At 35.5% G+C, this 26,485-nt stretch overlaps 1 protein-coding gene across 2 annotated transcripts in view; it reads right to left on the minus strand.

The window, feature by feature from the left end:
- Positions 1-9,797: 9,797 nt before the first annotated feature.
- Positions 9,798-26,485, minus strand: part of Atet (ABC transporter expressed in trachea) — a 69,717-nt gene continuing 53,029 nt past the window's right edge. For both annotated transcript variants that reach the window (XM_023155798.2, XM_023155806.2), the window contains exons 4-9: positions 22,328-22,902; positions 21,139-21,414; positions 18,463-18,705; positions 15,626-15,726; positions 15,415-15,570; positions 9,798-12,649 (exon numbers count right to left, since the gene is read on the minus strand). In XM_023155798.2, the coding sequence (XP_023011566.1) occupies positions 12,299-12,649; positions 15,415-15,570; positions 15,626-15,726; positions 18,463-18,705; positions 21,139-21,414; positions 22,328-22,902 (1,702 nt within the window). In that variant the 3' untranslated portion in view covers positions 9,798-12,298. The remainder of the gene's footprint in view (positions 12,650-15,414; positions 15,571-15,625; positions 15,727-18,462; positions 18,706-21,138; positions 21,415-22,327; positions 22,903-26,485) is intronic.

Genomic DNA, 26,485 nt, shown 5'->3' on the forward strand with positions numbered 1-26,485 from the left:
TTTTACAGCAGCCTGAGAGAGTGTTATCCAATACATGGACGTGAATCGGGTTAGCTTGTTCATGTCTCAAACTAACCTCTGGTGTCTTTTCAGTGTACATCCCCTCAAAAATTTTCTTCCCTTTCTTGAGTCTTTAGAGCCATCATACTTTACGAGGGCAGTCCTCCTCGTTTTTGTTTTTAACTTAACCTCGTTCCATGAGTTTCACTAGTGTAGGATTCTCCACATCTATGAAGACTCCTCATAGATGAAGGACTAAGTACTCTGAGAGGTCGCACGGCCGCATTCTTTAGTGATACCTGATAAGACCATAAAATTGCAGTTTACAGGGATGAAGTTCAACTTCATTATTATAATTAATATTTAAAAAAAAATAGGTAATCTCCCAGCAGGTTCTCAAAGACGCCAACTTCTGCACATTCCTGTTATTTTCTATTTTGACTTATTCACATCAGCATATCATTTGTTGAAAATTAAAATTTTTGAATAACACCATGGAAATTGAAAAGCCAAGAGGGTGAATGAAGTCTGGACACCTATGAAGTCACTTAAAGGTGTTATGCCAAGTATTCATTCATTCCGTGTTAGGAATCACACGTTAAAAGGTAAGACCTCGTTAATCCTTAGCTCGCACAAGTTTCTACTTCTGAGGGTTGTCGTTCGTAGGGGTGCGACAGCTGGTTAACGGAAAAACAGTCTTTTTTTTAAAACAGATCACTGACAATGCTACCAGACGCTGATACGTCCGTTTACTATTACGAGCAGGTATTCCTTATGGAAATATACAAATTGAGACCACTTATGATGTCAAGTCCATCAAAGAGATTATTTAGAATGGTTGCCATAAATTCTACATCATACAGATCATACATCATCAGATGTATGATCTACTCTAAAACCAATAATTTCGCATATACATTAATACCGGAACATACCTGGGCAGTTATGCCGATTTTCGCTGTTGTACATTCCAGAATTTGTAAATTGCTTCATTGGACTGTAAAACATTTCGGAAATTATTCACATATCAAAATATAATGACTTGTCTGGTCATCAGTGGTGCCATCAGTACCACACCGTCAGCGGCCATGGAGATCCTTCTAGATTTACCTCCTCTCCACATTTTTGTGGAGAGAGAGGCTAGATGGACTACATATAGACTTGTGAACATTGCCAATTGCACTAATCAATTTGATGCAGAGTGCAACAGACTGTTGGTTGAGACTGGAAGTCACAGGTTTCTGGAAATGACCTTTGACCTTATGTTCCACCTGCCAACTACGAACTGCCTTATAAAGTACTGTTCCCGAGTAGAGAGGACTGGATCCTCCGGGAGAAGGAAATATTAGGCGCAGATAGTTGTTGGTTCACAGATGGATCAAAAACACCTTCCGGTTCTGGTGCAGGTGTTTTCAGTCGCAGACCTAGAACAGAGATATCAACCTGCCTAAGAACCTATGCGACTGTATTTCAAGCGAAAATTCACGCTATTGAATTGTTTGCGGAGAGATTGGAAGAATCCAACCTCATTCACAAGTCAATAAAACGTCTAAATTGGTAGCAAATTGCCAAAAACGACTCTTCTCGATAGGAACACTTAACAGATTGTCTTTGGTCTGGACTCCTGGCCATACCTGCCTGAGGCTGCTGACTCCCTTGCAAACGAGGATGCTGCAAGCAGCTTTATCTGACCAGAACCTGTCGATGGCATCGCTTTGGGCTTTGCCGAACAAAGATTGAACACCTGGATGGCAAGAAGATTTATGGACTTCTGGCAGAATCTTTCAGGATTGGCTTACTACAAGGCGTTTATTCACCCTTCGAAGCTTGATTCCGAACATGTTGAACTACAATAGGGATGAACTACGATGTTTAACAGGCCTTCTTACAGGTCACTGTCATTTGAATCATCATATGCAGAGACTCGGACTGCTGGAAGACAGCACATCAACAAATGTTGGGAAAGTGAAGAAAATATGTTATGGAGAATTATTATTGGAGAAGTTGTTGTGAATATCGAAAGGTCACATGTCATGGTATTAGAAGCCATGTGGCAACACTGTAAAGAAAAAAAGTTAGTTGAATACAGAGTATCAAAGTAGCACGTTGTTTCTATTGAATATAACAATAACTAAGAGTATAAGCCTGATCTGTTAATATACAACAGAAGTTGCTGAGAATGTCGGCATCGGCATATCAGTTTGCACATGCCATGCAATTTTTTCGTAAAGTTTGGGCATGAAGCGTGTGGCAACGTAGTTCGTTTCAAAATTGCTGAATTTTGACAAAAAAAACCGTCGCATGACCATTGACCAGGAATTGTTGAATGACGTCAACGTCAAGGGTCATAGCTGGTGACAAATCATGGGTATATGGTTATGACATCGAAACTACAGTCCATTCGTCCGAATGGAAGAGCCCAAGAGATTCAAGGCTAAAAAAGCACGCCAAGTTCGACACTAAACAAAATGACGTATAACAACTCCAGAGATTTGTAATGTTCACTTACGATTAATTTAGTTGTCCTAAGTTCATTTAGAGGGGCACCTTCAATTCATAAACTCATATAGATGTTGCAGCTAACTGGTTAAAATAGCCGTTCAATCAAACAGCTAGCTCTTTGACTGAACAACACCAGTCAATCACACGGCTAGCTTTTCAACTGAATATTTGAGGCGCTCAAAATGTTCAACACTACAGCTGATTCAAACGCCGCCGTCTAATTGAATTAGTTCAGCGCTCATCGCGGCGCTAGGTGAATAAATGCTTGTGTTTTTAAATAGTTCATCTTGTGAAAAAGGCTTTGTTAATAAAGGAAAGCGCCGCTTTCTTCTTTCGGATTCGTAATTATTAAGTTTCTAATTTATATTAAGAATGAACTTTTGGTCACCTCTTAAACCTAATCCAAGAAATTACAAAAAGTTTTCCCATTCTTTCAAGTTACATACCAAACAAATGGTCACCCTAGTTAAGTTGGCTAAGCGTCGTCTAGCTGTAGTGTTGAATGTTGCGGTCAACAAGTCAGCTAAACGACGTATGATCGTGATTGAATGGCGTTGTTCAGTCAAAGTTACTTACACCAGTTGGCTGCGACATAGACACCCTTCATTGAGTCATCAAGTAGTTAATTGATAGAAACGATCTTTTGTAATATTTGGAAAAAGGGAATACGCAATGACGTAATTTTGATTGATGTCTGAGTGTTAGTTGATGATATCTACTAGTGAACTTTCACATTTCCATCCATTTGATAGAGTTCTATAATGAATCTGATACTTAATACTGGCTGGGTTTGATAACTTAAATTTCAATTCAAACGATGAACTGAAAATGTATTGTTTTTTTTTTTTAGAAACTCAGTAATTCCAAAAAAGATAGAAACTATGTTAAACAAAGAAAAACACTTTCTTAGAGCAAAATACGACAGTTTTTAAAAAAACTCATTTATTTTTATTGAAATTGAAGAAAATTTCATACACTGAAATACAAAATTATACTCATTTAACTGATCCTGACTGTATGACATCTTATTGGGAAGCAAAATGATTAGAATCTTCTCATGATTTTATCATCCTTTCCCGGAACTGGAAGAGAACTGCCCACCCATCTTCAAGACTTCTTCCTTAGTGTGTTCCGATAATTGAAAATCTATTGCGGCAGTTGTATCGCCAACAGCATATGCAGGAATAACTTCAGTGAAGAATCCTGCACTGACACCTGTCGGATATAATCCAACGCCCTTCGTGGTATTAGCCAGGGGAGTAGTTGTTTTCTGATAGGTGTCAGTCCATTAACCTACTGTGTAGGGTGTTGAGACTGGCCTGAACGAATTGTTCTTTTAGATGATTTTCTTCCTTAGATGTCTCACGTCTTCATTACTATGAGCATCGCCCTGTTACCCCTCTCAATGGCTATTTGATTTTGTCATAAAATCATCGTCAAATGTGAAGAATTTTCGTTTTCGACTCTTAATCTCGATAACAGGTTTTGTTATAAGACTGCTAAAGTTATTAGGCAATTTGGGTTTTACATCGTTTAATATTCAGTAACCCAAATATTCAGCAGTTCATCGTCCACAGACCAGTCGAGATATGTATTGGGGTCGTCTATTTCCTCCGTTGAAATTTTCAAAATCGCCTTTGATAATAATTTCGTTCTATCGATTACTCCACCCCAATCTACCGTTCGGAATGAGGCTGGACATAGCAGATCACCTCGTGATGTAATACAAAGGCCAAGGCGTAAGCGCATTTGCGGTGCCGAGACCAAAAGGAGAAAGAGAGCGTAAAAGGCAGGAGTGGCAGCAACTAGAAGTGCATCCTCCTTTTCCCCCACTCCACCTCCAACAGCAAGGGCACTTTCTGCAGCGGGCGCCAAGAGTTCCGCCTTGAATAAAGGCAAGGAATTGGCTGCCCCTGCAGGAAAGCGCCCTCACTTGAGCACCTCCACGGAGGGAACCCCAAGAAGGTTGAAGAAGCCGCGCACCGACAGTAATATCGCTGCACCTTTCTAAAACTTCGCGGAGTCCGCCTTGAGACACCTCAAGGTTGCCAAAGAGAGTGTGTTCGAAGAGTCTTGACCTACACCTGCCGATATGAAGGAGATGTCTCCTAGTGACCTGTCTAACTTCCTGGAAAGGACAACTCCTCGGGAGGATGTACAATGGGTCACATTTGGCCTAAGTGCTGAGGGACTACACTCACCCTCCCTACTCTACACATACATATGAACAGAGTATGTAAATGATTGTTGTATTTGTCAACAAAGCCGACCAACTTGACGTGATTAGGTGCATCATAAATACATCGCGTATTCTTTTCGATTTAATTGAAATTCAGAATAACGTTTCCATTCGAATTCAAAATGTCTTTCCACATGAATAACTTTCGATTATGATTTTGAGATTTCTGGATATATATATATATATATATATATATATATATATATATATATATATATATATATATATATAGAAACAGAAGTTAATATCGGACATAGCACTCATGAAAGTGGCAAACCATAGACACGTGTTTCGGGCTTTTGGCCCATCATCAGTATGGTGCAGCCAAGTGTAAGGATGGGCAACACTTGGTTACCAAAAGATAGAAATACAAATGCACGGAGCCACCAACAGGAGCCAACCGCACATTTGTGGTTTCAGTTGATAGATCTCGTGTTCACAAGAAAACTATCAAAATCACCACGGAGGCAGCCAAATGTGACCCATTGTACATCCTCCCGAGGAGTTGTCCTTTCCAGGAAGTTAGACAGGTCACTAGGAGACATCTCCTTCATATCGGCAGGTGTAGGTCAAGACTCTCCGAACACACTCTCTTTGGCAACCTTGAGGTGTCTCAAGGCGGACTCCGCGAAGTTTTAGAAAGGTGCAGCGATATTACTGTCGGTGCGCGGCTTCTTCAACCTTCTTGGGGTTCCCTCCGTGGAGGTGCTCAAGTGAGGGCGCTTTCCTGCAGGGGCAGCCAATTCCTTGCCTTTATTCAAGGCTCCTGTTGGTGGCTCCGTGCATTTGTATTTCTATCTTTTGGTAACCAAGTGTTGCCCATCCTTACACTTGGCTGCACCATACTGATGATGGGCCAAAAGCCCGAAACACGTGTCTATGGTTTGCCACTTTCATGAGTGCTATGTCCGATATTAACTTCTGTTTCTATATCAAGACACTCAATAACTTTCATATTTGTATAATTTCCTGGACCCGGATGTCACGCAGGTAGCTATAGCTGCCTCCGTGGTGATTTTGATAGTTTTCTTGTGAACACGAGATCTATCAACTGAAACCACAAATGTGCGGTTGGCTCCTGTTGGTGGCTCCGTGCATTTGTATTTCTATCTTTTGGTAACCAAGTGTTGCCCATCCTTACACTTGGCTGCACCATACTGATGATGGGCCAAAAGCCCGAAACACGTGTCTATGGTTTGCCACTTTCATGAGTGCTATGTCCGATATTAACTTCTGTTTCTATATCAAGACACTCAATAACTTTCATATTTGTATAATTTCCTGGACCCGGATGTCACGCAGGTAGCTATAGCTGCCTCCGTGGTGATTTTGATAGTTTTCTTGTGAACACGAGATCTATCAACTGAAACCACAAATGTGCGGTTGGCTCCTGTTGGTGGCTCCGTGCATTTGTATTTCTATCTTTTGGTAACCAAGTGTTGCCCATCCTTACACTTGGCTGCACCATACTGATGATGGGCCAAAAGCCCGAAACACGTGTCTATGGTTTGCCACTTTCATGAGTGCTATGTCCGATATTAACTTCTGTTTCTATATCAAGACACTCAATAACTTTCATATTTGTATATATATATATATATATATATATATATATATATATATATATATATATACGGTTGGCATTCAAGTGGGAGATTTGATTGAAGGATTGTTGTCTTATTTTCGAGAGATTATGTGAATCAGTGATGTCTAACAATCCATTTTTCATTTCGGTCTCTTGTACTTATATTAGTGACTTTCATTTGATTTACATATTCATTTGTGTTGTCTTAGTTGAGTTAGGGTCTATTTAACATCATAATCATGATATCAAATTGAACATACGAATCTCTGTAGAAGCATTTATGTAAAGTTTCCATATTATAGTCACAATCATATTTGAATATATCATTTCATTGGTTCAATTTGATTAGGATAATGACAGTGATTGAAATTGTGAGAATGATGAACTAAAGAATGATTACACCTAGATGATAATTTCGTGGATATTAGTTCTATTGCTGTTGGAAAAAAAGGATTTTATAGATGTAAAACTTTGTTTTGGTGGCGCAGCCTTGAACATTTTTCCATCATTTTATCGATTTGAATATATTTACCTTAAAAGGATTGCATTCGTTTCAACAGATGAAATGAGCCCTATGTTTGTGTATTACCACAGACTGAAGATGATCATACACCGTTTCGAGAAAACAGAGTGTTCAAAAATAAGGTTAGAAAGATATTTTCTCGTGTCCTTCCTCACAAGGCATAAAGGTTGTCTTATACCTAACAAAATGTGTCAAAAACTCAGAAGGAGCAGGGCTATGATGGATGATAAAATATTGATGAACTAATGAATTCTTGTTCCTTTAAAACTTATATTGAAATCATCTTTCTCTTCTGCGTTTTTCATTCTCCGCCAGGCTCGCTTGCAAAGCATCATGACACAGTAGAATAAATATTTATTGAAATATGAAGCTATAAAAACACATGACACTAAAACAGACAAAACTTTTGAAATAACCTATATGACCCATTTTTAATGGAAACACCCCCCTAAAATTTGAAGTTGTGAACCGATTTTAATAATTTTTTTTTGAAATTTTAGTACTAAAAGGTCTACTTTCGGACAAAATTTGAAATGTTTATTGAAGTTTCAGGGCATACCACGATCTTTTTTTTAGTCGAGAATCGGGATTTTTTATTAGCGATTTTTTAATTGAAAAAATCACTACGCCACTGGATTCAGAGTGCCTCTAAACAGGTGTGACCAAAATTTCATGAAAAAATATTCATTATTAACAAAGTTACGACAACTCAAAAATTCGAAAACGCACACAACTAACAGTCACAAAAAACACCCTATATCAACAGATATAGCCATGAGAATATTTTTTTTTATGATTTCAACAATAAAGTGCCGCCAGATGAAAAAAAAAAAAAACAAATAGTGTAAATATTTTTAATGAAAATAACGGAATTACATTCAAGTTTTCACGCAAATTAACTAAAACTAAGACCTAATATTTCAATTTAAATTTTAGTTGCCATGGAAATGATATTACAGTTTGACACTTGTGAAAGATTCAAGTTTACTATTGTCGACAATATTCACTTTACAGTTCTTCGAATTATTATGTGTCATGGCTGCAAGATTGAGCGTAAGAGAGAACATTGAAATTGTACGCCTTTCGGGAGATGACGTTAGAAGTGCTAGAGAGCTTTGTAGAGTATTTAATGAGAGACATCCAGATCGTCCTTGTATTAGCTGCGGTACGGTAAATAAAATAAATAAAATATTCAATGAAACTGGTGCAGTATCAAAAATGATGTTAGAAAGTAATCCTGTACAAAGACGAAACAGGAATGATCAAATCATTTTAGATTATTTCGGAAATAATCGTAATGCCAGTATAAGGAATGCCACTTTAGATTTGAATATTCCATGAGAAACTATTCGGAGATGTCTCAAGGCGAAGAATATTAAACCTTTCAAGCAAGAATTTTTACACACGACGAAGCAAGACGCCTGGAATATTGTTTATGGGCCCAAGGGGAATATTTAAACAATAGAAATTTCCTAAAAAATATTTTATATACCGACGAAGCTACTTTCACTACAAATGGAGTAGTGTCATCACAGAATTGTCGCTATTGGGCAGCGGATAATCCTAACTGGGTAATAAACTGTAAAAGCCAGTATTCCCAAAAAATCAACGTCTGGTGTGGGATATTGAACGAACGAATTATTGGTCCTTTTTTTTTGAGGAAAACATTAATGCGCAGAGGTTTCTAGAATTTTTAAACACAGAGTTTTGGGATGCTATTCACGAGCTGCCAATCAATGAACGATCAAATTCAATTGTCCAGATAGATGGGTGTTCAGTTCATTATGCCAGAGCTGTGAGGCAATGGCTTAACGAACATTTTCCAAACCGATGGATAGGCTGTGGTAGTCCGTTTATAGAGTAGCCACCCAGATCTCCAGACCTCACAGTTTTGGACTTTTTCTCTGGGGACTTCTCACACAAAAGGTTTACAAAAACCGCTCAAGAGATAGAAATGAACTTTGTGCAAGAATTCGACAGGTATGTGCACATATTAGCCCTCAAGAACTAAGGAACGTAATCAGAAACATTCGTTAGCGCTACGACACATGTATCGAAATACGTGGTGGATTAGTAGAGGCTACTAGAATATGAGTTAGAATTAATTGTTGCACTGAATCGAAACATTTCAATAATTAGTTATTAGTTGTTTATTAAAATTTTTTGCTTCATTGGTAGTTGAATTGTGTGAATGTAATTCCGTTATTTTCACTAAAAATATTTACGCTGTTTTTTTTTTCATCTGGCGGCACTTTATTGTTGAAATCATAAAAAAAATGATATATAGTGACTGTTAGCTGTGCGAGTTTTCGAATTTTTGAGTTGTCATAACTTTGTTAATAATGAATATTTTTTCATGAAATTTTGGCCACACCTATTTAGAGGCACTTCGAATCCAGTGGCGTAGTGATTTTTTCAATAAAAAAATCCCGATTTTTGACTAAGAAAAAATATCGTAGTATGCCCTGAAACTTTAATAAACATTTCAAATTTTGTCCCAAAGTAGACCTTTTAGTACTTGACATTTAAAAAAAAATATTAAAATCGATTTACAACTTCAAATTTTAGAGGGGTGTTTCCATTAAAAATGGGTCACACTGTATAATAGTGCATTTGGGTAAATTTCATTAGTTCGGACTTCTATTGTCTGAAATGATATAAAATGATTTGAAAACCCTGAAAGAATAAATAAAATCAAAATTAAAAACTGAAAATAACAATTATATTGAGCCCTAAACCCTAAAATGAAAGTACAATTGAAAATTGAACAATAAAAAAGAAATGAAAATTTAAAGATTTCAAGCCAAGTTACTTCACGATGTTTCGATTGTTTAGGTTTGTTATAGGTCTTTCAGGGATTTCAAATCATTTTCATTGTCAATCACTTTCAAAGAAACATTGCATTTGGGATTTATTTATTCAAAAGTGCGAGAAAGAAAAGAAACATATTTTATAGGTATAAAAATGTATTTGTCTGAATATGTACATAAATAAAAATAAACATTGCAATCGTGTGAATTTGCAAACATACACGAAACAAAATTATGAGTATTGATTGCAAGTATTTATTTATTTGATACTATTAAACGACTAATAAAAGCAATGATATAGAGTAAAGGTATTTTAAACATTCAATGTACAGTATTATACATGTGATTATACACTAATATTAATACTGTCTCATCTATTGGTAGCATATGGAATATAAATAAATATTTTGATCCATGTGAATTGTAGGCCTTTACTGTAGAAGTGATCACAATTTAAATTTCATAAACCCATCACTAAAATTAACCACAGTATATATCACATCAAAAAAAATAACTCAACATTTGAATTAAAATAAATTCTACATAGGATTCCTATAAAACTAACCTAAAATCTCATTGTTCCTGGTTGGAATCTCATTTTGTACTAGGAATAGAATTCTGGTAGGGGTTGGTTGAGAAGTGTCAGTTTTTCAATGATTTTACGAGAATTATAATTTATCGGATTTTTTTATGGACCAGCAAATAAAAAAAACCGTAGCAAATATTAGAATCCCATCACAAATAATGAAATGTTCTATTATGCAATCTACAAGTAATTAACGTGTCAAAAGGAAGATGCGACTACAAATTTTATTTAATTTTGAATATTTTTGAGAGATGTTATCCAACCACGTTTGTGAATCTCTTCTTTCTATTAGAAAGTTATATCATTGTATCGCTGATTTGATAATTTATAAGAAAATTTCATTCACCATGGAAAATGTCATCGGCTATCTCTTCAACTTCTCTCTCAAGTTTTAGTGCCTGATCAACTGATCCCATAACACGAAATTTTTGACAATTTGCAACATGTCCCATTGAGGGAATCTGACTCTATGAATTGACTGGACAAGTAAAGTTTCTCCACTTGAGAAGGACTATTGTATTTACCAACAAAGTGCAGTGTACCCATCTCCTAATTTATTAGGTATTTAAAAAAGAAGCGATTTTATTTCAACTCTCTTACAGTTCTCACACTTGTTTGAATATGGGATGATTCAATACAATAAAATTCGGAAATTTCAGGAAAAAACATTATTCTAGGATAATTCAAACAGGATCAGTTGCTTCTTGCAATATAAACAGGGTTACTTAATTCTTGCAATATAATGCTCATGATTCTGAAGCGAAAAATTACTCAATACCATCTGAAATTCTCTCAGTGAAAAAACGTGAAATATCGGCTAACCTGAAACTAGGGGCACTCTGCTTTTAAAATCTCAAACACAATCGCAATTTAAGCAACTTACGATATTTCTATGAAAAGACAATCAGGCCAACATTTAAATTCGTTTAGATATTAAACTAGCAATAATATCAATGAATCATGTAGAAAACATATGAACATGAGTGCCAAGAAACCCTGAAGCTTTTCTTCAAAATAGGTAGATTCAAATATATAGAAAATATTATTGATCTATAGTGAGAAACTAGAATGTCATTGATTTCTTCCCAAATTGTCTACTTACAAATCTACTCATTATACCGATTTTTTCAAACCTTGAGGCTTTTCTTCAAATAAACTGGTAGATGGAATCGGCCGATACTTGATGAAAATTCACAACGTATTCAAAAAAAATTTATAGTGAGATTTTCACTAAACAGTTTTACCAAAACGCAACACATGTTTCGCCAGACAATATCTTCTTCAGGCGTGTCTTACTGAGGACACTATTGTATAGCGGAACGTGAGTTGCGTTTTTGTAAAACTGTTTAGTGAAAATCTAACAATGAAGAGATTGGTTGATATTTCTTTCATCCTCTTCGAAATGTGTGGATTGAAACACTTAGAAGATATTCTTGTCCCGGTGGAGCACCGGGACATAATGTTTTATTCACAAAATGTCAAATTTCAATTCTATTCATTAAGTATCGTTTAAGCTTACTGTGTAGTTTTTCACTTATCGAACCATACGCATATTCAGGAAAAGTATAAATTGAAATAATTATTGTAGAGTTCTATGAAATATAAAATAGTAGGAGTAAACTTTCTTGTAATGTCAATGGATAGTGCTCAGGCAAAATAGTCGTAGAACGCGGTGAGAGAGCACGCTCCAAATATTGTCGATAATATTCTATATACTTACTACTTCTTCTAAAGCACATACTAGTTCATATACACTTTTAGTTATCGATTCATTATAATAGAGGTAGGTCGGACCAATATGAGTGAGACTATCCACGGGAGTGGATAGTAATAGAAAGAAAAAAGGTCTACGAAATCGAAGATTTCAATTTTTTCGAACTGAAACCGATACTTAGAAATTATGTATTTATAATTATACATAATAGTGTTCCGTATCTGTACCTACTGAACTGAACACCAATACCCTGATATAAGACTTCGGTACGAGCAAGATGACTTTTTGCGAATGACTCAACATCCCTCAAAAAAATTCAACACACTAGTTTTCCACTTCTCACCGGATCTGAAGTAACTTAATTCTAAGAACGAAATAAATGCATATTCTCAGTATCACAAAAATAGATATCAGTATTCCTATATCTATCAAATATGTTCTCATATCGTCTTTCATAGCCATGTGGCTTAAGAAAGTCTTCGGATATTTGAAAGGGCAATATTCAGCATTGCATTCCAATTTTGGTCTTCCTAAACCGTAAATAGCGATCATACTTCCTTCAAACCCATATCTTAGGTAACTCATATACGGTAGCCATTTTAGGTAATATGGGATGTCATCCAGTTTTGCAAAAAATCCTGAGAAGAGAACCATAGGTATGGTGGTGATTGGTCCTAGGAACACCCCTCCCTGAAAATATCAAAATATATTTGTAGATAGTAGCAACTACAGTTTCTATTATTTTAACAACAACATTGTGATGTCATTACATAATAGTTCCAAGTAATATATGTTGAGATAATTTAGAATTGAAGTTTATTGTTACATTGCTATTATTATCAAGAGAGTATTCTTTTTTTCCTTTTATTATACAATGTGTCTTACAGAGTGCATGCCTTCGAGTATTGGTGTAATCGCCGTTCTTTAAAGAAAAGACCCTATTTATTTTTTAATTTTTCGACTTATCTTGTTAAGGTGATTCTAAAAATGTTTGACAAGTTGCCTCAAGTTGCTACATTGTGGGCCACAAAAGGTATTTTAAAAATTTCATAAGAACGTTATATGTTACTGTATACAAAATAATACATGAGAAACGGAATCAACGTGAGTCTGAAGCCCAGTAAAATAATACAACCAGTAGGCTCTCTTACCATGTGATACGCCCGAGTTGCCGGGGGCCTTCAACCGCTCTTAGGATGAGATTCTCATTAAACGCGTTCAGTGCTGTAGTATCGAAGGATTCGAAGGTACCACGGGCATCGTATTAGTATAAACGATTGGAAATTGATATTGTGTTTAATTTATTCGCTGTTATTATTTTAGTTGGTTATAAGTAACTTACCATAAAATCTTCTATAATATATTTAATTTCGTTTTTATAATAGCGCATGCCTATGATAAAAGAAGGAAATTGGCGCTGCACTTTATTTCGCTCTTACCGAGAACTTTGCTAGACAAGAGGTACTCGTACAATATACCAATCTCTGACATGTTCTGCATTTCTAGCCTGATTTGGATTTCAAGATCACAGATACTGACCCGAATACATCAAGAATTTGCCACTAAATTCAAAACACTGTATCAAAATATTTGATATCTATAAAAAAAAAATTTAATGAATAAGAAACACTTTTGGCTTTTATCTGGTTCTATGGCATGCATTTTTTTAACTTGTTACAGTTACATGTTATTTGTTATCTTGTTCGATTGATGACCTATGTATTTTGTAGAAATTCATATTCAAACTGCGTCAGTTTACTTGAGAATGGTTTAATAAACCGAAACTGGTCGTAATGAATAAAAATCTTGGTGGAAATTTTACAAAAGTTATTTTCTCTATATTCATTTGTTGTCTCTTTTTATATTCCTTATAAACATGTATGCTTCTTGTTGAAGCGTTAACCATACAGAGTTGAATTTCGATTTTGACAGTTTCTAACGTGAATGTTAAAAACATTTTCAAACAGTATACGATTTAGTCAGGGACGTCAAAATCACTTATACACGTGGTTAGATGTTGATAATATACACTGTCTGTTCAAAAAATAAGGTGAATTTTAATTTTTATAAAAAATATTTATTTATTCATCAATTTCAAATTTTTTTTTCAAAGTAGCCCCCACTTACATATAATATACTTGTGTCTTGAGCTTTCTCGGCGATTCATCCAATCGTCGCAAAACGCTGTCCTTTCATGGGTCTTGGGAAAATGAAAAAATCGCAGGGGGGCAAATCTGGTGGATACGGTGGTTGAGGCATACGTTGTTATTTTTGGTAAAAAAATTACAACCAAGCAATGACAAGTGGGCAGGTATATTATTGTGATGCAAAAGCCATGCATTGTTTTCCCACAATACCAGACGTTCTTTTCGTATTGCAAGTGGCACATAACTTCAAGATAATACTCCTTATTGACCGTACGACCATGTGGCAAGAACTCCAGATGCAGTACGCCACGGTAGTCGAAGAAAACAGTGATCAAACCCTTGATATTTGATCGAAATTGGCGCGTTCTTTTTTTGGTCTTGACTCTCTTGGGCTCTTCCATTGTGGGGATTGGACTTTGGTTTCAATGTCATAACCATATACCCATGATTCGTCACCATGATTCGTCGTCCGTGTTAGGAATCACACATTAAAAGGTATGACCTCGTTAGTACTTAGCTCGCACAAGTTTCTCAACTTCTGAGTATGGAAGCGATAGCTGATTAACGGAAAAACAGATTTTAAACAGATTTTACCAGTTTAAGTAAATCTGGATCGCTGTTGACGCCATTCAACAATTCCTGAGTGATGCTTGTGCGGCGTTTTTTTTTTGACAAATTTCAGAAATTTTTGAAGAAACTTCGCTGCCACATGCTTCATGACCAACATTTCAGAAAAAAGTGCATTGCATGAGCCAACCGATATGCCGATATCCTCAGCAACTTCTCTAATAGTCATTCAACGATTCTCCATAACAATTTTCTTAACTTTCTCAACATTTTCATCGGTTATTGATGTGCTGGAGTATCCAGTGCGAGCATCGTCATTAACATCTTCTCGACCTTCTGTGAAAAGCTTGTACCACTTGTCAACAGTTTTCTGGCTCAGAGTACAATCACCGTACGCCACTATCAACATTTCAAGTGTTTTTGAGCAATCAATTCCATTTCTTTACACAGAAAAGCGTCGAACACGCGAAACATTTCTAACTTTCATGCCTCAAACCAACAAACTAAACATGCTTAACACCTGAAACTTGTGAACATATATTCAAGACGAGTGTATGTACCAACATGAAAAAATTGAAAAATCGCTAATAGAATATACATAGCCCGCAAAATTTGAACATTCACCCTATTTTTTGAAAAGTCCACGTATGCCGTTGCAAAAGTAACACATAATATCATATCATTTTTTATTTGAATTTATTCTTCAGTGGTTGTTATAAGATGTGACAGGCAAATACTTACCTCGATTTTGAAAGCAGCGCCTACAAGTAAGCCATAACTTTGAGAAACCAGTGCTATCAGAACAGAAACTCCTAAAACCATCCCGAACCTGGTTGCTTCTAAAGGCTGTGAAGTTATGAAATATACCCCAATTATGTAGCTAGTCGTTAAAGCTAGCTGAAATTTATACAATTAGTGATGACAGGAACAATTTACTCATCTGATAACTCACCGTAAATGGTATATCAGCTAAAGTTTTAGCCAAATAATATGCTTTCAGCGAGTACCAATAATTTAAATGTTCTCTGACAAACACCGACATTTCAAGAGGAACTGAAAAAAAATCAGAACTTCAATAACTTCTATGAAAAATTTAAATTGAAAAAATACATTATAATATCGAACACAAATACTTTGTGAGTCTAAAAAATTTATTGAATGGTAATATCTAGATTTGACAGTTTGATTTACAATTCGACATATAAAGCACATGAAACATATTATTTTTGAAAATCACATTTTATCCCATTTAGGTACTTTAAAAGATATGGTTACTCTTACAAAAATTGTTGAATTATTTTGAAATGTTTGTAAATCTCATTTACTATGAAATATATCTCTTGTTTGGATTAAAAGGAGTATATTTTCAGGAGAGAATAATTTTTGGGAAAGAAAGGTTTCGACTCCATCTTTATACCAAAAAATGTGAGAAACTTCCAAAAGGAAAAATGGAATCAACTGCAAAATAAAATAATTTCAAAGCTGTGTAGATCAAGCATAGAAGTTACTTTCAGACATAAATGGGAAGAAACAACTACTTTCATATAAACAAACATTCGTAATGGAATTGGATCAGATATCACTTACAGGATTGCTACACACTTTACTATATGAAAGAGATAAAATTTCCCTTACATGGAACACTATCATCCTCAATGGCGGACATCGATGTTTCGGAACAAGACAGTTATGTAGTAAATCATTACATTACGATATTATGTCTTAATATTATGAATGAATTGAGTGCTTCATCTTGTAATATTATCCAGATTGGTGCTGAAGAGGCAATAATGCAAGTGTCTTAATTCGAAACATTGATTCCCGCCATTGACGATTACACAGTTCCATGTAAGTGAAATTTTACGTCTTTCTTATACTATATTGTGTAGCAATGCGGTGAATGATAACTGATTCAATTCCATAACGAACGTTTGGAGTACAAACTGAATGGGAAAATTGTGTTTTGTATAATTCAAAGTTCACATAAAAGTAGTTGTTTCGAAAATATTCTTTCTTTGGTGTTATTCCGTAGCCTGGTGGGTTGACGTGGGTGATTTGCTCGACACACTCCATCGACCGCTGTGTAAACCGGTGGTTCAAACAGCAAGGCCGGACGATCGACTTTCTTTTCCTATTGTCCAACCCGTGTTAGAAATCACAAATTAAAAGGTAAGACCCAAGAGTGAGCCAAGAATCAATATTATTGTAAGTAATGAAATTATTATACTGTGATATTATTTTCTGTTATGGCTTTTATCATTTATGTTCCTTTATTTATTATTTAACAAATTTGAATTATGCTTCATTAGATTCAACACTATTCATTTTTATTATTTATTTATTTCATAAACTATTCTACAGAATGAAGCCAATTACAGAATAGGGAGAAACAGTGGCATTTACAAATATGTACCTACATAATATAATTTGTGAATCTATATAAAAAAAAATTAAATAAAAACAGAATTGTCAGTTAGCTAAGAAATGTCTTTTGATTTGTATCATCTGGTAGTTGAATAAATGTAGGACACGACTAACAGAATTAAAAGGTGTCACACATTGTATAAATTGGGGATTTTTTCATTATATTTGTTCGCGGAGTGTTGAGATAAAAGGTGACACCAGGAACCCAAAAATTCAATATAAGTAACAACTGAGAGCAGGTAATGACATTGTTTATGATTTTGAATAAAAGAGAAATGAATAATATTTATGCCTTACCTCGAGACTACAAAAATTGTGAGTTTCAAGCAATTCATAATAGGGTATTCCTACCCTATTCTTATATTGATATTATACACGTTTTTAGTGAAACAATATCATGGTTGCCCATACACAAAAGAAACATTTTTTGGGCGCTCTCTTGCATTCAATTTATTTACCGCTCAACTGTATTAATTAGTTTCAATATGGATTTTCATCAAATATCGACCAGCTCTATTCAATTAGAAACAGATTTATTGATTGATCATTGACGAAGTCTTTTGACATCTAATATTTCAATATTGAACCATTTATTTTTTCGGCAAGTCCTTTTTTAGAATTGTATATCGGCCTTTTTAAAATTGCATAACCGATAACCATCCATCTGTTCATATTAGGTATATAAGAAGTAAGATGTTTTTCGGGGATGGTGTAATTTTTAGTCTCGCCAAAATTTATATCACAACCATATTTTAACTAAAACTATTGATAACTGTATATGGGATATATAGTAGGACATATATTTTTTCACACAGACTCCAAGTGATATTATACTTACATATAATAGAAATTTACATTATCATCAAATAACACAGCTCAATAATCTGTTAACACAAAATCTCAAATCTGCATTTTCCAGAAAATCTATATTTCACAAAGGAATGATTGCATATAATGAATTACCAGATGATGTTGAACAATTTTCCAATAGAGAAAAATTTAAAATAGCATTAAACGATTCTTGGGAAAGAAAGGTTTTCACTTTCTACTTCTCCATTTTTATACAAAAAAATATACCCCTTTAAATTCAAGCATTGAAAAACAATTTGTTTTAATAATTCTCAATATCATATTCATATTGTTTTTTATTTGTTATTAATTCTGAAATTGTTGTTATTAATTCTGAAATAACTCCCTTTGAAGTTATGTAAGTGTATTTATATATGAATATTTCTTGTATAAATAATTCCCTGTATGAACCATTGTAGTTTCTTGGGAATGAATGTAATGCCTTATGACTATAATTTTTCGAAAGTTATTGTCCACGACTCCTATGAATACATCGATCATATGAAGTAAACTTACATGTTAGAATTGTCGGCATCATCGAAGAAAACATCATGAACATAACGCAAAAGAATAAACAGCCAGCATTACTTAGCACTTTGGAAGCATCATGGCCAATATCGTAATAAATCAGTCCTATCAAACATCCTATCACTAGATGTGAAGCTAATCTCATCCTGGTTAAAGTCTTGTCGACAAGAATCGTGTACATGCTCCTTTTGAGCAAAATAATAAACTGCTGAAAGCCAGTGGTGGGAAATCCTGAAAAAAATTGAAATTGAAAATTGTTATTTATTAATTTGGTACAAAACTTCCAGACAGAAATTATGCTGGTGTATGGAAGTTATAAAAAATGTTAAAGTAAAAATCAATACCAACTTTTGATAATAACGGTTTACATTGAACTAAAATTTTTCTTTGACGTTTTTGGGAAATATACAAACTGTTTTGGCTTATGAACTTATAAACAATCTGAAGTCGACAATATAAAGTACCATTAGGTGTAGTTGGGAAATGTGATTTTTTAACAAAATGGGGTTTCTCCTCATTGTGTAGTACCAGTGCGAAAGTTTCTCGATAATTGTATGGATGGAAAGAAAATGGTCTACAGACTGGCTATCCAATTACTCTGATTTAACCCCACTTGACTTTTTTCCTTGGGGACGTTTGAAATCAAAAGTCTACTAGGTGCAGCCAAGCCAACTATACTGAAGAACATTTGATAAAGTCAATTTTCATTATTCAGTGTCATTTTCTAGTTCGAAAGTATTTTATGTAATTCACGATTTTTTTTACAGTTCCGATATCATTGGTTATACCATTGTATGCAAGTTAATGGTGGGTTGGCTGTCCTTGTTCATCTTTTACTGCCTGAACCAGTGTGGATGCTGTTTTTGGCGAGTGCATTGGCATGGGATGTGGTGGTTGAGCAAATAACCGGCCATCGGATACCTGCTCCCACATAGCCCCGCTGGATACGGCAATGACAGAATCACTTGTGGTTCTGTTATTCCATAACTTTCCCTAGCCATAACCCTAGCCATAACTTTCCCTAGCCACTCGTGGGACTTTAATGGACAGAGTAAACTTAAAAATTCTTTCTGACGCTGAGTCTACAGAGGAGATGGATGTCGAACTTACGACTCCAACTGACCTCCCTGTGAATTTAGATCAAGAGCGAGAGCTTTTCAACTCTTCAACTCCTGATTCAATAACTGAACCTAAAAAAAAGTTTGGTGGTGCAGCCAGGAAATGACTGAGTCGTCTCCTCAAAAGCGGGGGACCTTATGAAACCGCTTTGCAGCAAATTTTTGAGCGGCGTACGCAGAATCTGTCTTAGGTGGAGGAACAAACTCCTCATGAGCAGGTTAACAAATGTTTGCGCTCAAGTGATGATTCACCAAAACCAGAGGCGAAAAAGCCCTGCACGGTTGAATCTAAGGCATAGCAGACGTGCAAAAATCCTCATATGGGAAGGTTGTCGTGGGTATCACCTTGACTATCCGACTACCTCATTAACGATGAAACGGCAGAGCATACACTTTGTGTCTGCCCCGCTGGGGACCGAATCAGGTTTTTAGAGTTCGGCATAGCGGTAGTCTTACCATCTGACCTGTAAGACCACTCACCATACAACCTTATCAGCTTCGTTAAGGAGCTGGGTTTATTTGGTCTAGTTTGAATAGGTGTGAGCCACAATAAACCCTTGCGGGTTGCGGTGGAGGGTCGAATGAACCCACTCACTTAGGACCTAACCTAACCCAACCTAATGGTGTTCGAACTTTTGTTGAAGTCAATTTTTTATTTAGTCTCACGTTCTAGTTCGAAATTGAAAACTGAGAAATGGATTTTATGTGGTTCACGATTTTTTTACAGTTCCGATATCAAACGGGTTACCCAACAGAATGCAGTATTTCTGAGAGTAACGGATAATGGTGTTGTTAATGGACAAAGGATTATACTAGAAACTAACCTAGGATTGTTTCTTCTTTCTTCTCGATGACCTCAAAATTATAATGATGAATTAATTCAAACAATTTCACTGCAATGCTACCAGCTGTAATAAATTGGGAATTTTCTATGTAAAAATAATTCATTTAATTATCTCATTCCATCATGTCAACAAAATGATATTGATCATTTTGAGTGATAACATTTACTCAAAATGTTTGAGAAAGCGACTCGTTTATGTAAGTTGTAGTGTCCCTATAATGCCAGACCCCACTTCTAGTTGTCTGTTTTCCCCAAATTAGTCTACCTACACAGTCCAAAATGACGTTCTTAGTTTTGTTCCAGTAACTACACAATAAAGAGAACTTCTACTATTTAAGTGACGTAGCTTGAGAATGTCAAGTTGTCATTCAATTCTCAATGTTGTTTACATTAGAATACACCGATATTAGGTAAAACATTTTTTTTTATTATGGTTCATAAATTAAAGATCGGAAGAAAATACCCACGACAAAGTTGGCTTAATTTCATTTCTCGCGTCGAGAGTTTTTGACAAAAATCTGTAAAAACGTTAGGGTTTCTATGTATCTTTGAACAAACCAACAGTAACTAAAACACTTGAGGTCGTGTTTTTATAATCGTTACAGGGGAGTGAGGTTAACTGCCTAACTAACTAAACACATTGATGTTCTATCTGAAAAATGTATGATCGATGAGAAATCTAAACAAATATAAAATACTTACCATTTTTTTCAGGCATCGAAATTTTTTCCGACGAATCCAATAGCGATGTTGTGCAAGTGGCAGGGGTGGTTGGGGTTTTTGCTGAGCCATTCGGCAAAGATAGTGTGTCTCCACCACCGTTTGTGAAAAAGCCACCTTCCTTCGTGATGTCATTAGAAGCACGTTTGCTGGATTTGCTAGGATCTGGTGATGAATGAACATCACATCGTCCTGCGTTTACTGCAACTACCAATTTTTGTACGTAGTCTCCGTGTTCTCCACATGCCACTTCCATCACTGTAATTACGAAATATAATGAGAACAACGAAAGAATATAAGAACATGGCTTTCACAGCCGGAGGGTAGACGGTGGTCGATAGGAAATTGTACCAAACGTTTCATCTGTTACTGCGGCAACCTTCAGTGTTACATGCGTTGACTGCGTAAACGTAAGTAATATCTTGAAGTCTCAGCAAGGACTGACTGAGACGCTTATAATTAGACTAGAAGGGGGTGGAGGATGTTACACTATATGCAGCTTGTGAGGTCTTGATGAAACCTTCGGATTTCTACTTCAATCCTTCTGAATTGAATAAGGCAAGGATCCATGCTAAAAACTATTAAGATAAGTGAACATTCCCAATTCAATAGTTTCGCCTTGCTGTTCTGGGAAGTAGTATCACTGTGGAATGAACGAATGGGATATGAAGTATTTTAGAACATCATCTTTTTTGAACTTTCATTTCTAGCTGCTTCATTTTTAGTTAGCATCAAAGGAATGTAGTCAAAAACAATGAGAATTCATAAATAATCTATTGAGCCAATTTCAATCCCAAACTAAGCTTTAGCCATTCAAGTGTTTGACTATGAAATGAAGAGAACTCAGCTGACCGCTTAATTCCTCAACAGTGCATTAAAATCAAGAGGTATGTTATTGGTGGATGTTTATTTTAGTGGATTCATTGTACGTCAGCAGGTAGGTTACTTGATCTATAAATATCTCCAGGCATCTGTCAGTATCGTCAAAACCCTTGGAAAACAGAACTGGAAGGTCATGGAAGAAACATACTGAAACAGTGAACCCATGACAATGTGTTTGTTGAAAAGAAATAATTTCTTAAAAATAATAAATGTATGTTTATATTATATTATAATAAACCATCAATTGTTGAGATACACTTTGATAAGGCACCAAGTGAAGACTACTTACCGTAGTCAGCTGGATTGTGGTAACTCGGACAGACGAGCCCCATGGTGGACAAAAAAGGTACTAGATTTGTCACTGGACCTCTGTAAATACACTGACCCTCAGCTAACATGTAGAGGAGGTCAAACATTTCAAAAAGTCGAGCGGAGGGCTGGTGTATCGTACAGATTATCGTCCTTCCACCGGCCGCTAATGATTTCAACAGACACAAACACTGAAAACACGAAGAACTATCCAAACCGCTGGTAGGTTCATCAAAAAACATCACCGGAGGGTTATTCACAAGCTCCAAAGCGATCGATAGCCGTTTTCTCTGTCCCCCTGACAAACTTTCTGAATTCGTGTCTTTACAGTCCACAAGTCCTAGAGTGTCCATGATTTCATTTATTACTACTTTTTTTTCCGACCGAGTGATTCCTTTGCCTAGCTTGAGATTCGCTGATATCCACATTGCTTCCTTTGCTGTGAGGTTCGGGGAGAGACAGTCGTCTTGCATGATGTAGCATGATAATTTTCGAAATCTCCTCAGATTGCGTTCTTTGCCATTAATTAAGACACTACCACTCAAGTTAGATGTCCTGCAACAAAAATACGACATTTTGTAAAATTCGTTTATGTAAAATTCGAAATATGTATCTGTGGATTACCTACTTCAAAGCTCTGCCCAAGAACTTTGCCTTTTGATGTTTGTCATGACATTAATGATAATTTTTTTTTGTACTGCGTTGAAATTATGTTTTATGCCATTATTGTGCAATTGCACTAAATTCCAGTAGCCTTGGAGATAGTTGTATATCGGCTATAGTCATGATAATACAAGGTCTTTTGACTAGATCAATAATGTATTGTTTTAGGTGTTCTACTTCTCCAGCAATACACAGAAAGTAAGGTACTTCTCCTTTATATATTTAAGTGCTATACAATAGCATGCGTGTAGTCTTGCACCACTTCCAAAGACTGATGGAAATCAGTTAGGCATAAAGTTTAAGATCATCCATAAAAAACAACCGGCGACCTTATGCCCCAGGTTTCCGATGGTGCCACAGTTATACCCTCGAGTATTTCGGAGATGCAGAAAAGAAGAGAACCGAGGAAATCGTCTGGAAATACACCAGTTCTGAAAGTTAGCCACTCTGTTTTGACTCTGACCTGACCAGATGGTATGGTAAATTGAGTACACCAGAGTGGTTTCAGTTGTTGAAGGCATCTCACTATTTTGTCGGGTACTACAAGGCATGCGATGTTGTATAAAATGCCTTGCCTTGTATAAAATGCCTTGCGTCACCTGCGTTATATATCCACCGATGAACAGGTTCAAATACAAATTTAAGCGTGTTATAGGCTTGTTATTTTTAGAAACCTACAAATCTCGGATTTTGGGGATGAAAACGCTTCTCCCTTTGACTGTTATCCGTCCCTCCATGTGTTGAAAACTCTGGTTCTGGCGGTGATAGTGATATTGATAGTTTTTTCCACCAATAGGTGTTAAGCCTGGAGCAGAAAAGTTCTTGGAACCCACAAGGGCTCACCCCTAGAAGTTTATTTCCCGCAAACTCTGTGGAATCAAGCGAGCTAAGTCAATCTAGCTGCTTGGGTATGCTTAAGGGCTTAGGTAGTGGTGCTGAGGTAGGATCAACTTTTTAGTTTGAAGTTTCTCAGAAAGTGTCTATTATATGGCAATAAATAAAAAGTTGGAAATGAATAGTATTTTATTGATTGATAAATTGTTATTTAGAGTGGGTCCTTTCTAAAAAAATAGTTCATATAACATGGGACAAAAAATATTTTAATGCCTTTTTCAAGAAAATCTTGTTTTCTCATTAATAAGTGAGGTTCTTGTTGTAACACTCCAGTACGTTTAAACTTGTGTAAGTGCCAAAGTTGCAGGAATTGAACGCAGACAATTATTCTACTTGTACCATATTCAGCGTGTACTAGCTCTTCTGTTACATGACTATCATTTTGTAGAGAAATATTTAGAAGGATCAGAACTTTTTGCTCGGAAGGATTAAAGTTTTTTTTAATTTGATTTTATGGATGGATGTATCAAACTTAAGGCGCATAGAAATATTAGACTGAAACAGCTGTCTACCGGTGGCTCTTAAATTGAAATCAATATGGGAATGATCAAATAGTACTTATTTATTCATATACACATACATACATATATATGGAGCTAAAGAAGTCTCACTCAAGTCGTGTGGTCTAAGCACATTCGCTTTTTTTCTTAGAAAAAATAATTGAGGTTGCCGCCAAAAAACCGCGTAAGTTGACTTAGTTCACATACGATGATTGTCAAATTGTTCACATTTAACACAATCAATAACAGTATTTGTTTGAAGGGTGTTGGGGTTCCTCATACCAGATGCTGGGCTTACTAGGAACCGCCTGAAACCTATATGACCTTTGCTGTTGTATGTCAAGTTTATGTGATCCTAACTTGTATCGATACAACGATACAAGTGCTACGTTATCATCTGGTCCTTGGAATAATCAGTCCATTGTGCCCTTCTCACTGTCGAATCTTGAGATCATACCGGAATGCCTCAAAAAGTCAAAAATCTCAGTCGGATACAAGTAGAAGGCTATCATCATTCTTGGTTCCCTACCTTTTTTCAGGACACATGATTCACGGACTCATGTTTGTGAGGAGTGAACCTCTGAACCCTTTGAATGGGAAGGAGCTTCGGATATAGGACCTGACCGCAGCAACCATTTTTGAAGTGGAAAATGCCATTTTATTATCAGAGAATGAAAGTCAATTACGATTACACTTATTTTTAGTTAATTCGTAGAAAATATCGTCGTCTAACAATGTATCGAGTCACGAGAATTGTGAGAGGACAACCCCGATACGAGGCGTTTTTTATCTCTGACGTACGACTATTATTAGTGCATGAGTACCCATTCTCATATTTTGAATAAATATGTTATCAAAATTGATACAATTCCAATCTTTCAAAATCCTCTTATAACTACAAATATCAGTAAGGAAACACTGATAATATATTATATTCGATTTTTTTCAATCATAACGTGATAACACTTTCTATATTGTTAGGAAACCTTTTTTTTTAATCACCGTTAATATCAATTTTATTAGTGTTTGGCTTTAAACCTTTTCCAGAGAGGACAGGAAATGAATAAATATATCGCTCTATTAGAGTGCTTTATTTTTAAGACTTTGGTTTTGAAGACACTAGAATTGACTCTTTTTACTCTGAGCACATTTTCTAAACTGATTAAAAAATATACGTACATTTCTATCTCATCATTACTCCACCCAAAATTAGAACCTCTATCTTAGTAACAAATTTCTTTTCAATGATTTTTCGTCCTTCTCCTTCAATTATGATTGGGGTGTCATTCGATTCGGAATGGCATACAGAAAACTCTTGAATAAAGTAAAGTTCCGCGAAAAAAAAACTGTAAAGGTTATAACAAAAATTTACTATTTATAACAATATTTATTATTGATTAATATAAATAAATTGATGGATGTAGCCATTACTACGTGGTAGGAAATAGTGTTGAAAGTGGTAAAAAACTTAGAAAGTTTCAATTATCTTTTCTTCATAATAAGAAATGCATCATTGAGCAATACATATTATTTTAAAATAATTAATTTCTTGAAAATCATAATTTTCACCAATGACCTCAATTCTCAAAAAAAAACATTTCTTAAAAATGTAATTTGTGATCAGAATATGAAACAATTGTAATTTTTAGAAAAACACGTTTGAAGCTCAATTTGATTTTTCCATACATCAAAACATGCAAAACAAAAGTCTATTGAACTATAGCAGATTCTTCTTTCCACTGGCGCGATAAATTTTTTATTGCAGTTATCTATCATTCTACTACAGCGTTTTGTGACCATGAAAGAGATGAATTTTTAAACGGAAGTCAAATTCAGTCTATTTTATGTTAGCCAATTACTTTTTGAAAAATTTCTTATTTTATGTTTAACGTTGTTCTGAATTTGCCTGAAATCGAAAAAAATACGCGACCCAAAATATTTGATCAATATCAGTCGAGAAACCAGCAATAGATGAAACCACTTTTCCTTTGGACTCGTAGTTTTATCATGGAGGTTTCATTGCCAAATCAGTTTTCTTAAAAAGATGAAAATTTATCGATAACATTTTGGGATCATGTGGT

Source organism: Leptinotarsa decemlineata, unplaced genomic scaffold (genome assembly GCF_025532065.1).
Source record: "Leptinotarsa decemlineata unplaced genomic scaffold, Ldec_3_MD MMD2_P_RNA_scaffold_6, whole genome shotgun sequence".
Taxonomy (NCBI): domain Eukaryota; kingdom Metazoa; phylum Arthropoda; class Insecta; order Coleoptera; family Chrysomelidae; genus Leptinotarsa; species Leptinotarsa decemlineata.